This window comes from Geotrypetes seraphini, chromosome 15 (assembly GCF_902459505.1).
Source record: "Geotrypetes seraphini chromosome 15, aGeoSer1.1, whole genome shotgun sequence".
NCBI classification, from domain to species: Eukaryota; Metazoa; Chordata; class Amphibia; order Gymnophiona; family Dermophiidae; genus Geotrypetes; species Geotrypetes seraphini.
The window spans coordinates 15794644-15811476 of record NC_047098.1 but is presented as its reverse complement, the minus strand read 5'-3'; the positions used below and the strand labels follow the sequence as shown (position 1 = coordinate 15811476).

Below are 16833 nucleotides of genomic sequence, written 5' to 3'. Positions count from 1 at the left end.
ATCCTATATGATTGACCCAAGATTTACAAAGAGCCGCAATGGGTAGAGAAGGGGATTTGAGATACGATTTTGAATGCGATATGGGTATAGATGCATTTCACACAAAAACAAACTTCAAGTACTTACAGGAAATAAAGAAATACAATTTAATGAGACTTTTGACACTATTTCCGCACAGAGTTGTTACATGTCCATGTCTCCCTTCCTGCCTTGTCCACATCTCCCTCTCACCCCATGCACTCTCACTCCCTCCCCTCCACTCCTATAGCCATATCTCCCTCTCTATTTATGCACCATCTCTTCTTCCCCTCCATTCCTATAGCCATATCTCCCTCTCTCCTTATGCACCATCTCTCCTTCCCCTCCACTCCTATAGCCATATCTCCCTCTCTCCTTATGCACCATCTCTCCTTCCCCTCCATTCCTATAGCCATATCTCCCTCTCTCCTTATACACCATCTCTCCTTCCCCTCCATTCCTATAGCCATATCTCCCTCTCTCCTTATGCACCATCTCTCCTTCCCCTCCACTCCTATAGCCATATCTCCCTCTCTCCTTATGCACCATCTCTCCTCCCCTCCACTCTTATTTCTATTTCTCCCTCTCTCACCACTCTCATCCCTCCTGCAACATGTGTACTGCAGTTTGTGTCCACTACGCTCCTTCCCAGACCTATTGTAGGTCTTGGGGTGACATCAAACATTTACACATTTTAAGTTTTATGAGTGGTCCGGAAGGGCAGGGGATCAGGAATATGCCAGCACAGAAGGCAAAGTCAGCACCTTTCCAAAAGAAATACACGGGGAGGCGTAGTTGAGCCAATGCTATGTAATGTCACGCTTTTTATTTGTCGGTGCTGGTACTGTGTCTGTGAAATAGATCAGCTAAAACTGAACTTGGCAAATGGAGCATCTTCTATCATGCCAACAAAGTACATTTCTAAGAACTCAGCCACTTGGATTCATACGTATTAATCCAGATATATTTTGGCAATCAAGATCATGGGTTTTATTTTCATAAGTGAGCAAGCCAAATGTTCACTTGGGCGGCCAAACAGTAAACTTATCTTGGCTATCTGTGCACTTATTTTTGGATAGGGCACAATTCTGTTGATGTAAGTTCCCTGTTTGGATATTTTAATTCTGAACTTCGAAGGAATTAATGCACAATTTAGCCAAGTGCTCAGGAAGGAGCTCTGCCCACAGAGAGCCCTTTGTGCTGAGCAGATTGACTTTGTGGTCCTCGTTCAGAATATATGGACCGCAAAATAAGGTCAGACAGGCTAAAGTTCAGATTTTAGCCAGACTTTGCAATATGGACAGATGCATTTTTTTTTCCTGCAAGGTGTGATAATTTCCCAAAACAAGTGCATTCCTTTTGCGCTTTGTTATTTCGCATTATGCTTGAGTATTCAATATAAGAATAGCCAAACTGGATCACACCAATGGTTCCTGTAGCTCATTATCCTGTTGCCAACAGTGGCCAATCCAGTGGCAGAAACCCAAATAGTAGCAACATTCCAGAGCTGAGATTGTGATGTCATAATCCCTCATTCCACCAATGCCTAAGAGCCAACCTCAGCAGTGATGTCACAATGGCTTGATTGTCCTATAATTGGCTCATGTAAGAATATAAGAATAGCCATACTGGATCAGATCAATGGTTCCTCTAGCTCAGTATCCTGTTGCCAACAGTGGCCAATCCAGGTCACAAGTAACTAGCAGAAACCCAAATAGTAGCAACGTTCCATGCTACCAATCCCAGGGCAAACAGTGGCCTTCCCAAGTCCATCCCAACAGCAGACTATTGATTTTTCCTCCAGGAAGTTGTCCAAACCTTTATTAAGCTCAGCTATACTAATCACTGTGTTACCACATCCTCTAGCAATGAGTTCTAGAGCTTGACTATTCATTGAGTGAAAAAAATATTTACTTATTTGTTTTAAAGATATTTCCATTGAACTGAATTTGCAAGAGTTTACATACTAATTTTTTTAATTCCTCTATATTTCTCTTTCTCGCTCCTGCTTTACCTACTAGACATGTGCTGTCATTTGTAAATGACAGGGAACCATGACGAGATGTTTCATTCAGCCAGATCCCATTCAGACAACTCAAAAGAAGCCATTTCATTGTATTCCAGTGTTTTGGTGCCTGCTAAATAATTTTAGCATGAACTAAATGGTTTAATATGCTAAATCGATTTAGCAAATGCTGAAAGAAACAAAGCGAAAAACAAAAATGATATGATTTTCCCATTCACACACCCTATTACCCAATCCTACAGAACATGGAGTAATAATGATGAGATAAACATGTTAACCTACAGGGCCATTCATTGACAAATAGATTTTGAACTTTATTATTATTTAGAAAAAAGCCAGCTATGTGCAGGTGGTTCTGAGTGTTTTCAAAGCAGATGATTGATTTCACTGGTGGCATGTCAAGCTCACAAAAAGAGGAAGCAAAATCAACCAATAGAAAATGGCAGGAAAGTTTTAGTACACCCCTGATAGTGGGGATGATGGCAGACTTCCTAGCATATGCTCTAGAGCAGTGGTCTCAAATTCAAACCTTTTGCAGGGCCACATTTTGGATTTGTAGGTACTTGGAGGGCCTCAGTAAAAATAGTTAATATCGATCGAGTCGGGGGGTCGCGGCTGCCGCGAGGCTTGGCCTCCCTCTTGCCCCGATGTTGTGTGTGGGGGGGAGTGATGCATCGTGGCAAGAGAGATGCCTCATCTCCCCTACCGCGATGCCATCACTCCTCCGGGTCGCGGCAGTTCGGGTAGAAGAGTGATGGCATCGCGGTAGGGGAGATGAGGCATCTCTCCTGCCATGATGGTTAGCCATCAGCTCAGTGGCCCCTTTTTCGGCACTTAGACCTGGTTTTCTTTCGTCTAAGTCAAACAGGTCTAAGTGCCGACTAAACTGTTTTGGTTATAGGTGTTGTACGCCTAGGTGTAGGTCGGCCCACCTCCCGCCTACTGCCCGCCCTTTCCCCTCCTCTAAACACACCTCTTTTCTCTCTGTGCGTTTAGAGGCAGGGGAAAGGCCTAAGCTGTTTTTAGATACATCTAAAAAACAGCTTTGGTTATGGGTACTTGGACGATCAGGCTTTTTGATCGTCCAAGTAGCCATTTAGGACACTTTTTAGACGTTGGGTTTTTTTTTTATTATTACCCCCATAGCTTTTGGCTTCTATCTGCTTCCTAGAAAACAGGAGTACATTTGGTCACTGTTTCCTCTGATTCGAGTGGAAGTCCTCCAACTGCACTGCTGTCAATGGGGGGCAGTGCTTCAATACTGTGTAGGTTCTGTACAGCTTGCTCATCCCTCATTGTCGAACATATGATAGTGAAACAGCACCACCCACTGGCAGAACTGTAGGTGGAGGACTTCTGCTCAGCTTAGATGAATAGTGCATATGGCCAAGAATATCTTCACAGCCACCACAGCAAGAAGATAGTTATAAATCTTAAGTCTCCAAGCAGAGGTTAGCCTGCACTCCCCCCACCCCAGCATAAAATGGGGCATCAATTCCCAAGGCCCAAGCTGTATTCCTTCTACTAACAGGTGAAGGATCTCTGGTGGTGTCCTAAAGACTCTTCCATCTCAACTATTTAATTAAGCCACCACATCTTGTGAGATGAGTTGCATAATGCAGGGGCATTGGACAGGTGACCCATCTAACCTTGGAATGTGGCACACTTGAGATTTTTAGCAAATAATTTTGCCTAATTAGCTAGCATTCATGATTTTGAAGCACTGCAGAGTTATTTGATGAATATAAAAACACAAGGAGAAGTTGACACATTTTGAAGAGTCTATGTTGTTATTAGAGGCTAAAAAAATTAGCATACAGCTTCTCCCATCCATTTCCCTCTTACAAACTCAGATAGACAGGCTGAGAGTAGCAAAAATAATCCAGAGTGATGACGGGGGCTGCTCCAGAGTAATCCAGGAGCCATTATTGGCCCCTACACCCATTGGCTTCCCATAGATCATCGAATTACTTATAAAATAATGTTACTGATACATAAAACCATAGTTCTCGAAGTTGCAAACATTAGTGCAGGATTAGAAAGAGAACTGTACAATATTACTAATGTATCCAATTGCTCTCCAACTGGGAGGCAAGGGTTGCATTTGGGAGCCAGGTCCCTTTTATACACCTTACTTCCTGTTGCCTTGAGTTAAAATCTCTTCTCACTTACCTCACAGACAGGAAGACAGTTTCCTTTGTCCCAGCATACTGGCTCCTCTGCTTCTGGGCTTCCCTTCACCACAATCCTCCTTTGTGAGTGTATTCCTTGATGCCTGTTGCAGCAAGCCCCTTGTTCATGCCCTGGTAGTGGTAGAGTTAGTTGCATAGATGCAACCCCCTGGGCTATAGTGGGCTTCAGAATGAGCTCAGACAGTCTCTCCATACTCCCTTTCTTCCTTCCCTTGGCCTTGTGTGATGGAAGACCTCTTTGAACTCTGAATACCTGTGAAGGAAGACACCTGGACACTGACTTTTGAGGCCTTTAATGCCTCCTTTCAAAATTGCAAATGTGGCTCTTCGTATCTTATGACTGAGAGGAGACCTCCCCAATATATCATCCTATTTAGAGCTCTACTTTGAAGCAAGGACTCCAGAATGTTCCTCCATTGAGCTAAAGAGGGATATAATTCTTTATAGCATGTATAATTACTTGTAACCCGCCTAGAACTCTAAATAATGAGGATTTGCTGGGATATAGCATAACGTTTTCTGAGGCCTCTGAAGTCACATGGAACCTGACACCTTTCACAATACTAATTCACTTTAAACCAGTGTATCACAAACTGTGTGCCGTGGAACACTACCGCCAGACACCGGCGCCCCCCCCCCCCCTCTCACACACACACACACTTGCATCTCAGGGCCCCATCTAGAGGGTGCAGAGTCACGATTCGGTTTGTTTTTAGTTATTAATCCACAAGCTTTTATATCTGGATCTTTAGGGACCCCTGAGGAAGACATCATCGTCGAAACACGGACCGTGTCACGTCCATAGCTCCCATTTTTTGAGGTCCTAGATATATTTTATGTGGATTATTAAATTGCATTTTTAATAAAGCCTGCATCTTGAACATCACCATCTCCACAGCGTTTTTTGTTTCAACATGATGATGTCACGCATGTATGTGATGTCGTCTCGTCAACGACTGCGCACTTCCTGATGTCCTCAAGCCAAGGCCCCCAATTTAGTGCCGCCAGATCGCAAAATTTGTGAGACACTACTTTAAACAAAAACCCTGCGCCTTCCACTTTCACAAACGATGTGCAAGGAACTGTCTGAAAAATTACTCTGAGGCTCAGAACCATTTTGAGTTTGCTGAAGTTTCCCAAACCTTTAAAATAGATTTGGGTTGTCTGAAGCAATTAGCAACCATTATCTGGCCTTGAAGTCAACGGGTCTCATGATCAAAACATCACATTTCTCTTTGCAGCAATTCTGTAGAGCTTTCCACCAAAACATCAAGCTGTCACACTAGTTTGCTTCCAAACCACAACTATGGCAATTGCTTCACCTTGGCAGACGGACCACAGCTGTTAACTTGCAGTAACAGAGCTGCCGCATTCCTGAAAAATATTACATGACTCCATTTCATGCAAGAAAAAAACTAAAATAAAAGTTACATTGTTTATATTGATAAGAGCATGTTGTGTTGACCGAAGAAATACTACAGATGGCTTCTGATAAAAGAAAATCGTTCCATCATAAAATCTGCTCCAACACTGTTTTTGAGAATGCAAAATTACCTAAGAGTAGCAAGCAGAAACCCATTAATGGCTGGCGTTACATAGCATCTCTCACAACACTCGAGTGCTTTGCAAACATCACACCTCCAGAAAGATGAATACCACATCTGGAGGCAAAACTTGCCTATTGTTTTCATTTTAAATCCTTAATTTGTCTTGTCGATATGTCCTTGTAAGTCTTACCCTTGTTTTTAACATTGTAAAACGCTTAGAATTCATGATAGGGGTTTCAACAAATTTTAATAAAACTTGGAAACTTAGAAGAATCTAGTATCACGGTTGGCCTTTACAATGGCTTCCAAAGAGAGGTCAACTAGGGTTATCCTTAATCAGCCACAACTCAATAAACAACCACTTGGGAGGTACTACTACTACTTATCACTTATATAGTGCTGAAAGGCGTATGCAGCGCTGTACATTTTGACATTTATAGACGGTCCCTGCTCAGAAGAGCTTACAATCTAACTTGGACAGACAGACACGACATTTAGGGTTGGGGGATGCAACAGCAGTGAAGTGAAGATAAGTGTCTATATTTCCAACAAGGCTCTTGTTTCGCCAACCAGTGGCTGCATCAGGGAAATACCATAACAAACTCTCGTTCTTTCCAACTCCGTCCACCTACTGGCATTAAAATGGCTCCTGGATTTGAAACTCCGCGTACCATGATGTCATTTCTGCTGGAAATCATGTTTTTATTTTTGTTTTTGTGTTTTGAATGATTTCTGGTGGAAATGACATCATATTTCTCCCTCCTTTCCTAGCCAATCACCGCCAATATACAGTGGCTGGCTGGCTAAAGCTAGCAGCTAGATAGAGACGACTGAAAAGCAGGTCTATCTTTGGCCGCTAATAGAGAATGACACGGAGACAAATTTTTCTCCGTCCCAAGGGAACTCATTTTCCCATCCCGTCCCCGCGAGTTCTTTTCCTGTCCCTGCCCCCATTCCTGCAAGCTCCGTCCTTATCCACATAGGCCTCAAACACTTTAAAATCATAAGTGTCCAAGGCTTGTGCGGTTAAGGCAGAACTTATAGGAATGGGTCATAGACAGGGACAAAACTCACGGGGATGGGACAGAATAGGTGTCTTTTCAGCATTTTCCTAAATAAATGTATAAAATAAAAGAGACAAGTTAATCTAATCATGTATTTTTTAATGGGTAAAATTTATGGGCAGACTGGATGGGCCAGTCAGGTCTTTATCTGCCATCATTTACTATGTTACTATGACTATAGCACCTAGTCAAAAAAAATTTCATTAAAATGGTATTCTAGCATGTTTATTTTACATACTTTTTTGCTGGATCCTCATGACCACTAGATTAGAGGTAAATCAGATCCTGGTGGTGCTTCAGCATCCAGAGTATTAATACCAATATGTGTAGTCACAGGGGGGCATAGGGGGTCTGGCCCCCCTCACTTTTGGCTCAATCCCCCTAAGCTTTAATGGCCGACGTGGATGCCAAGCTCTGCCAATCAAAGAGGTCTAATGCATGAGTCCTGCCTGTGCTGTCTGAGCAGCACTTAAGTCAGCAGACATGCTTCAGATTAGAGAATGACACGGGGACAAATTTGTCCCTGCAGGAACTCAATTTCCCCATCCCCGCAAGTTTTGTCGCTGTCCTTTTCCCTGCCCCATTCCTGTAACCACACAAGACTTGAACACTTATGATGTTAAAGCGTTTGAGGCTTGTGCAGATGAGGACGGAGCTTAGGCATTGGTGGAATGAGGCATTATGACATCACAATCTGAGCTCTAGAATGTTGCTACTTATGATGTTAAAGCGTTTGAGGCTTGTGCAGATGAGGACGGAGCTTAGGCATTGGTGGAATGAGGCATTATGACATCACAGTCTGAGCTCTAGAATGTTGCTACTTAGGATTTGAAAGTGTTTGAGGCTTGTGCAGATGAGGACGGAGCTTAGGCATTGGTGGAATGAGGCATTATGACATCACAATCTGAGCTCTAGAATGTTGCTACTTATGATTTGAAAGTGTTTGAGGCTTGTGCAGATGAGGACGGAGCTTAGGCATTGGTGGAATGAGGCATTATGACATCACAATCTGAGCTCTAGAATGTTGCTACTTATGATTTGAAAGTGTTTGAGGCATGTGCAGATGAGGACGGAGCTTAGGCATTGGTTGAATGAGGCATTATGACATCACAATCTGAGCTCTAGAATGTTGCTACTTATGATTTGAAAGTGTTTGAGGCTTGTGCAGATGAAGACAGAGCTTAGGCATTGGTTGAATGAGGATGACATCACAAGCTGAGCTCTAGAATGTTGCTACTTAGGATTTGAAAGTGTTTGAGGCTTGTGCAGATGAGGACGGAGCTTGCAGGAATGGGGCAGGGATAGGAAAAGAACTTGTAGGGACGGGACAGGGAAATGAGCTCCCGCGGGGACGGGGAAAAATTTGACCCCGTGTCATTCTCTAGCACTGCTCTGGCAGCATGTGCGGAGATTGTGCAGGAAACTTCTTTGGCTGGCGAGGGGGAAGGGAGAGAATACCTGGCCCTCAGCCCATCCTTAGTCCACCCCCCTAAAACATTTAGGCCCTCAGCCCATCCTTAGTCCACCCCCTTCAAATGGGCTTCTGGTTACACCTCTAATTCATGCAACTGGTGGATGCTGCCAGTTCCTCTTACCTTTACATGTCTTTGTGTCCTCCATCAGACTTAGCCCATCAGGGCACTTGCAATAGAAGCTACCAATGGTATTACAGCAGTGGGTCTCACAGCCACCATTGCCCTCCTCGCATTCATTGACATCTGAAATGAGAAGGAATCAGATATTTGATACCAATTTATTATTTATTTAAAAAAATGTATATACAGTGGTGCCTCACACAACGAACTTAATTCATTCCAGGAGCAAGTTTGTTATGCGAAAAGTTCATTATGTGAAACGCGTTAAGCGCAGTGACTAATGACTGCCTGCAGTGCCTGCGCGGAAGGATTCAATACATCGGCAGCGATCGTGGAAGCTCGGGCGACTTCGTTGTGTGAAACGAAGTTCGTTGTATGAATCAAGACATGAAGTTCGTTGTGTGCAGCGTTCGCTGTGCGAGGCGTTCGTTATGCGAGGCACCACTGTACCGTTTAAAGCTAAACGGTTTACATATCGTTACGTACATAATTCCATAAAACAAATAAAATCAAACATTAACTTATAATCATCAGAAAATCACGTAAAGTGCCCATCAAAAGAACAGTCGCAAAGATCAGATCCTAGAAAAATGCATCAACAGATAACTGCGGTTTTTAATAGTTTTCTCAAATTACCCTTGACATAACATTTTCGCTTCCAAAACTGTTTGTTGTGACCAAAATCCACATTTAGGGTACAAAATCCACATTTGGGGGTTGCAACCTAGGCAGGTTGACGAAAAAGGATCATTGGCCTGTGACTCCCGATAAACCTCTGCTATAATTAGGCTCCAGGTTAGGCAGCGAATGACGGCCACGTCATCTGCAATGCTTTAGGACAACCAGCGACATAGCGAAAGGCACGTCCTGTAGTCCGTCAGATGGCGCTCAGCGCCTCTCCTCCTCGCCGGCGCCTTTGCTCCTTCCCCTCACCTCTCCTTCTGCAGCACCCCCCCCTCCCCCAATGGCAGTAACAGGAGGCCCAAGGCCGCGGCAGGAGGACTTCGGCGCAGACGCCGACGTGCAGCCCCGAGATTAGTGCGCCAGCCGCTTTCAAAAGGTTGCGACACGCTGGTATAAAGATATCGCCACTCCTACAGCTTCCGACGTCTGCAGGAGCCAGCAGGATCAATGCTCGGAAATAAAATGCACCGCGACACGTGAAAACTCTTACTCATTCCAGGCTCCAGAGAAATTTGCAGGCATGGATTAGATTGGCAAACCAACCTTCATGGACAGAAGCAGATTTAAAAACCAGGTCCCCCAAAGCACACTGGTCAGCACATTTCTCCCTCCTTTCCTCCAATCTCAGAACAGCGTACGACTAAATTAAACCATCTGTGCACAATTAATATGTAACGCTGAAGGACAATGGGATCCATTCCCAGCTCCCTGGCACCACAATAATTAGACGAAACCAAGTGTGTTAATTTATGGAATGTTCTGACGTGTAAAGGTCAGACTGAGGTCTCTCTCTCTGAAACAGGGCTCCGTGCGGCGAGCAGGCTGCTCTCTCTTCAAAAAACCTTTGAGCGGGAAATGCTTGCGTTCGAGAACTGAGAACATGAAATGATCGTGTCATTATAATGCAGCAGCTACTCAGAAGGTCACTGAAAACATTTAGGCCCTCTTTTACTAAGGTGCGCTAACCGATCAGCGCGCGCAAATCGATTCAGCGCATACTACACGCTAACGTGTGCGTGCTAGTCTGTGGACGCGTTAGCGTTTAGCACGCGCTAATCGGTTAGCGCAACCTTAATAAAAGAGGGGGTTAAAATATAAACCTAAAATCTAAAACAGCCCCAGTGGAATAGTCTCCTCAGTGCTGAAACAAACCCGCTGCAAAAGAGGCATCAATTTAGTAGCTAAAGGATGATCCGCCACATTGAAATACTTATTGCCCCACTGCTATAGCACTGACAGACCTACGCAGCACTGTACATCCTGCCTAACTGGACAGTAACCCCTAATTCTGGAATCCTGTATGCCCCATTTTACACAAAGTTAAAACATAGAAACATAGAAATAGACGGCAGATAAGGGCCACGGCCCACCAAGTCTGCCCACCCCAATAACCCTCCCCTACCTTTCTCTGTGAAGAGATCCCACGTGGCAATCCCATTTTGACTTAAAATCAGGCACGCTCCTGGCCTCGACCACCTGCAGTGGAAGATTATTCCAGTGATCAACCACCCTCTAGGTGAAGAAGTATTTCCTGGTGTCACCGTGTAGTTTCCCGCCCCTGATTTTCCACGGATGCCCTCTTGTTGCCGTGGGGCCTTTGAAAAAGAAGATATCCTCCTCCACCTCTATACGGCCCGTGAGATATTTGAACGTCCCGATCATGTCCCCCCTCTCTCTGCGTTCCTCGAGTGAGTATAGCTGCAATTTTTTCAGCCTTTCCTCATACGGGAGATCCTTGAGCCCCGAGAGTTGCGTTTGCAAGTTATAGAAGACAGTCGGTTACATGTGTGAATGTGGCACAGTGGTTAAAACTACAGCCTTAGAACCCTGCGGTTGTGGGTTCAAACTCCCGCTGCTCCTTCTGACCCTGGCCAACTCACTTAATCCCCCCATTGCCCCAGGTGCATTAGATAGATTGTGAGCCCACTGGGAAAGGCAGGAAAAAATGTTTGAGGAGATGAATAAATTCATGCAAACCGTTCTGAGCTCCCCTGGGAGAATGGTATAGAAAACTGAATAAATAAGTAATGTGAAATGTTTCAGCCTCTGATAACCAGAGCTGGTATTGTGACATCATAATGCCTCATTCCACCAATGCCTAAGAGCCAACCTCATCAGTGACGTCACAATGACTTGACTGTCCTATACTTGGCTCACTTTTACTACATTTTGATTTCTAGAGTGGCGCAGTGGTTAAAGCTACAGCCTCAGCACCCTGAGGTTGTGGGTTCAATCCCACACTGCTCCTTGTGACCCTGGGCAAGTCACTTAATCCCCCCATTGCTCCAGGTACATTAAGTAGATTGTGAGCCCGCCGGGACAGACAGGGAAAAATGCTTGAGTACCTGAATAAATTCATGTAAAATGTTCTGGGCTCCCTTGGGAGAACAGTATTGAAAAATGAATAAATAAACAGTGTGAAAAGTTTCAGCCTCCAATAACCAGAGCTGGTATTATGACATCATAATGCCTCATTCCACCAATGCCTAAGAGCCAACTTCATCAGTGATGTCACAATGACTTGATTGGCCTAGACTTGGCTCACTTTGCTACATTTTGATTTCTAGAGTGGCTTCAGCACCCTGAGGTTGTGGGTTCAAACCTATGCTGCTCCTTCCGACCCTGGCCAAGTCACTTAAGGGCAAATTCTATAAGAAGCGCCCAAAAGTTAGGCGCCTAATTAGGCACTGCTCAGCGCGATCCAAGTAAAATTGGGCGCTGTTTAATGAATCACGCTGAGCGGAACCTATTTTGGAGGCGCCCCAGAACTAGGCCAGCTCTAGGCACAGCTAAAAGTGAGGCGCCTATCTTAGTGCTTGAGCACGCTTAAGAGCAGCGATTCTTCAACAAGGCGCCTAACATGTAGCCATGCCCACGCCTAACGCGAATAGCGTCTTTTCCGAGCTACCTAGCAGCCTCCAATTCTGCCATGCAAATGTAGTACAACGAGGTCAGGACTATTAAAATGGTCGTAAAATGGGCTCATTAATATTTAAATGAGCACGCCAAGTGATTCTCTATCATGTCAGGGTTATTCTCCAAATGAAGCGCTGGCTTTAAACGGCCATAAATTACCAGCTGGTCCGGAAGTACCGGTACTGTGAAATGCGTGTCTCAGGCATGTGTTTCTGGCTGGGGCTCATGATAAAAATTAAAGAAAAGACACTATTCACATAAATTATAGTAATACACTGATGGCCGCTGCTATTTAATATATTTATAAATGATCTAGAAACAGGGACGAAGTGTGAGATAATAAAATTTGCGGACGACACAAAACTATTTAGTGGAGCTCGGACTAAAGAGGACTGCGAAGAATTGCAAAGGGAGTTGAACAAACTAGGGGAATGGGCGACGAGATGGCAGATGAAGTTCAACGTTGAGAAATGTAAAGTATTGCATGTGGGAAGCAGAAACCCGAGGTGCAGCTATACGATGGGAGGGATATTATTGAAGGAGAGTACCCAAGAAAAGGACTGGGGGGTAATGGTGGACATGACAATGAAGCCGACGGCACAGTGCGCAGCGGCCGCTAAGAGAGCGAATAGAATGCTAGGTATAATCAAGAAGGGTATTACTACCAGAACGAAAGAAGTTATCTTGCCGTTGTATCGGGCGATGGTGCGTCCGCATCTGGAGTACTGCGTCCAATATTGGTCGCCGTACCTTAAGAAGGATATGGCATTACTCAAGAGGGTTCAGAGGAGAGCGACACGTCTGATAAAAGGTATGGAAAACCTTTCATATGCTGAGAGACTGGAGAAACTGGGACTCTTTTCCCTGGAGAAGAGGAGACTTAGAGGGGATATGATAAAGTCTTACAAGATCATGAAGGGCATAGAGAGAGTGGAGAGGGACAGATTCTTCAAACTTTCAAAAAATAAGAGAACAAGAGGGCATTCGGAAAAGTTGAAAGGGGACAGATTCAAAACGAATGCTAGGAAGTTCTTCTTTACCCAACATGTGGTGGACACCTGGAATGCGCTTCCAGAGGGCGTAATAGGGTAGAGTACGGTACTGGGGTTCAAGAAAGGATTGGATAATTTCCTGCTGGAAAAGGGGATAGAGGGGTACAGATAGAGGATTACTGCGCAGGTCCTGGACCTGTTGGGCCATCGCATGAGCGGACTGCTGGGCACGATGGACCTCAGGTCTGACCCTGCGGAGGCATTGCTTATGTTCTTATCTCAGAAGCACACGTCTCGAGCAAGTGTATAAAGGTAGCTTTCAAGAAGTGCGTATAAGACACGTATAGGACACCTTTAGCGCATTTGCTCGAGACGCGTGCTTCTGAGATTTTTTTCCCCCCATCACTATATTGCACCTCCCCTCCCTTCCAATAACGCTGACACGGCTATGATTGACACAATGATATAATATTTGCTGGTAGCTCTCCACCCCTCCTATCCACCCATGCCACTTTCCGTGGACTATTCTGCGCATGTGCTGATCGCTATCACCAGCGACTGATCTCATGTCAATTTGGCGACCCTCCGCAAACCTCATTTGCATGCGTGGTTCTTTGAGAATGGCTCGTCTTTTTTGAATCGTTAGATTTGAGGCCGCTACAGTGACTCGTTAGATTTTACTGGCAATATGAGCAAATCCAGCCCTTAGAGTACTAGCATTTACACCTAACAGCCTACAATTAGGTACGAACATTTACCTCACTCATTGAGCTAGCATGAGCTTGCACCTCAAGTTAGAAGCGTAAATGCCGACTTAGGCTCGTATTCTATAACGGAGCGGAAATCCATGCAAAACATACGCTTTGAACGGTGAAAACTTAACAAGAACTACTGCAGAAAGGGACTTGGGAGTTCTCATCCGGGAAGATATGAAAGCTGCTAATCAGGTGGAGAAAGCTTCAGCGAAGGCCAGACAAATGCTGGGCATCAGAAGGAGCTTTATCAGCCGAAAGCCGGAAGTCATACTACCGTTATACAGATCCATGGTGAGACCTCACCTGGAGTACTGTGTCCAATTTTGGAGGCCACATTATCAAAAGGATGTGAAGAGAATGGAGTCGATACAGAGAACGGCCACTAGGATGGTCTCAGGATTTAAAGACATCCCATATGAAGAACGCCTGATCAAACTGCACTTATATTCTCTTGAAGAGCGCAGAGAAAGGGGGGACATGATAGAAACATTTAAATACATCATGGGCCACATCAAAGTGGAGGAGGAAATCTTTTTTCTATAGGGTCCCACAGCGACAAGAGGGCATCCACTAAAACTCAAGGGAGGAAGATTTCATGGTGACACCAGGAAATACTTCTACACCGAACGGGTGATTGATCGATGGAATGATCTTCCCCGCCAGGTGGTCGAGGCCAGTAGCATTCTCGACATCAAGAGTCGATGGGACAAACAAGTGGGAGTACTACAGAGTTATGCTCAATCGATAGATACTCCAGGGAGGAAGGGTCCTTGAGTGGGCAGACTAGTTGGAGGGAAGGTTCTCAAGTGGGCAGACTAGTTGGGCCGTCGGCCCTTTTCTGCCGTCATATTCTATGTTTCTATGTTTCTATGATGAATGCACATGCTATTCCAAAATACAGCTCTTAGACTGATTTACTCGCTGAAAAAAATATGACCACATCACCACCGCTTTCCGAGATTCACACTGGCTCCCAGTACAAGCACGCATGCAATACAAATTTTACTGCACCCTATTCAAAGCCCTATATGGAAATGGACCAAGGTATCTGAGCAACCGCCTAATCAGGAAAAATACATCCAGACCAAGGAGAACCCATGCACATTTCACCCACCCCCCAATCAAAGGTATAGAAAGCAAAAAAATATGTGACAGACTATTAGCCACCAAAGCAGCGAAACTAGACTGCCACCTCTCTATGACTATGACGCCCAACTACAAAACATTCAAGAAAGAACCTTAAAACTTTTCTATTCAAAAATTTGTCAAATGATCTAACTAAACCTGATCGACCCTCCACAGATCCCGACGCGCACTACATCTATTAACCGTGTATTCTCCCTGGAAATGCCCAGGCCAACTCTTGTTGTAAACTGCCTAGAACTGAAAGGTATTGGCGAGATAGAAGACACTAATGTAATGTAATTCCATTCTCAAGCAACAACAGAGAAATCACTGGTATTGATTCATCTTCCACTTCCCCAGAGGGTATAGAATAAATAGCTTCACTAAGGGCTCCTTTTTCTAAGGCACACTAATGGATGTAGTGCACGCTACATGCCAAGAAGTCCATTGGATTAAAATCCATTAGTGTGTCTTAGAAAAAGGAGTCCTAAGGTAGCTGTGGCTGGCACCCTAGCAACAGTAAAACATCATGTTCAAGGCAAGATTGTTTCAAACCAATTCATTAAAAAAAAAAAAAAAACCCAAGATCTCCAAGGGGAAAAGAAAACATCCTTCATATATCCCACATGGAATGGTTCAACTTCCATTCCACAGCATGGAACGGCGCGGTCCTAAGTAGGAAGAGGGCTGGGGAGAGTTAGCAAACTCAGTGATTTGACCGGTCGAATTAATCAGAATCAGAGGCTCTGTGCTGTGTTATGTTCTGAAAGATAGATGTTTCTCCTATGAATCATCTATCCTGTTTTTGTGGTTTTAAGTTCAAGGTTTGGATTTCATCTTTGCTGCTAACATGTGTCTCGCTGAACTTTGTGAAACTTCCTCTTTTTAATTGCATCGAATAAGGGTTACAGTAGCTTTGATTTTTTTTTTTTGCTTAGTGATCCGTTTACTAGTTCGGAACAATTGTCCGTTTGCAAAGCGCTGACAGATACAGATGGTAGGGCTATGGTCTGCCAGTTAGGCAAAACGATAACAGGTTTCAACGGTTTAATGACCGAATCAAGCAACTGAAACCTCTGTGGTCTTGCTTTCAGCACCTCTCCTCGTAAAGGGATGAAATGGCCAGCTACGGTAGACACAAATGGGGCTTTAAGACTTGGTCCACTTTTGTGAAAATGTTCAGTATCCGCTGTGGTTTGTAGCTGAAAAATCAGACTTTGTTTAAATGTTAAAAAACAAGAGGGCTAATATTCAGCTGGCAATGGTCAGCATTTAACTGGCCGCTGCTGGCACCAGCATTGAATATCTAGCTTTGTACAGCCAACTAACAACTGCCCAAGGGTCGTGCACTTGGGCTGCAAAAATCCAAGAGAACGGTATAATGTAGGGGGCGAAGTACTTCTATTTTTTTAAAGAAGAGTGGGCCTTGGGGCTGACTGTGTCTGATGATCTTAAGGTGGCAAAACGGGTAGAAAAGGCAACGGTCAAAGCCAGGAGGATGCTTGGTTGCATAAGGAGAGGAATGGCCAGTAGGAAAAGGGAGGTGATAATGCTGCTGCATAAATCTCTGGTGAGGCCCCATTTAGAATACTATGTGCAATTCTGGAAACCGCACCTTCAAGAAGATATAAATAGGATGGAGTCAATTCAGAGGGCCGTTCCAAACTGGTTAGTGGCCTTTGTCTCAAATCATATGGGGACAGGCTTAGAGACCTCAATATGTATACTCTAGAACAGTGTTCTTCAACCTTTTTACACCCGTGGACCGGCAGAAAAAAAATAATTATTTTGTGGACTGGCAAACTACTAGGACTAAAATTTAAAAATCCCGTTTCCGCCCCATCTCCGCGAGCTCGGTCCCCACAAATCATCTGTTCCCATCCACACAAGCCTCAGTTATGATTTTATATTGAATGTAT

The 16833-nt window shown here is 44.4% G+C and overlaps 1 protein-coding gene across 2 annotated transcripts in view; it reads right to left on the bottom strand.

Annotated features, from left to right (window-relative positions):
- The window catches only part of MEGF6 (multiple EGF like domains 6), a 276556-nt gene that overhangs the window by 134467 nt on the left and 125256 nt on the right, over nt 1-16833 (bottom strand). For both annotated transcript variants that reach the window (XM_033922100.1, XM_033922102.1), the window contains exon 5: nt 8443-8565. In XM_033922100.1, coding sequence (XP_033777991.1) covers nt 8443-8565 — 123 coding nt within the window. The remainder of the gene's footprint in view (nt 1-8442; nt 8566-16833) is intronic.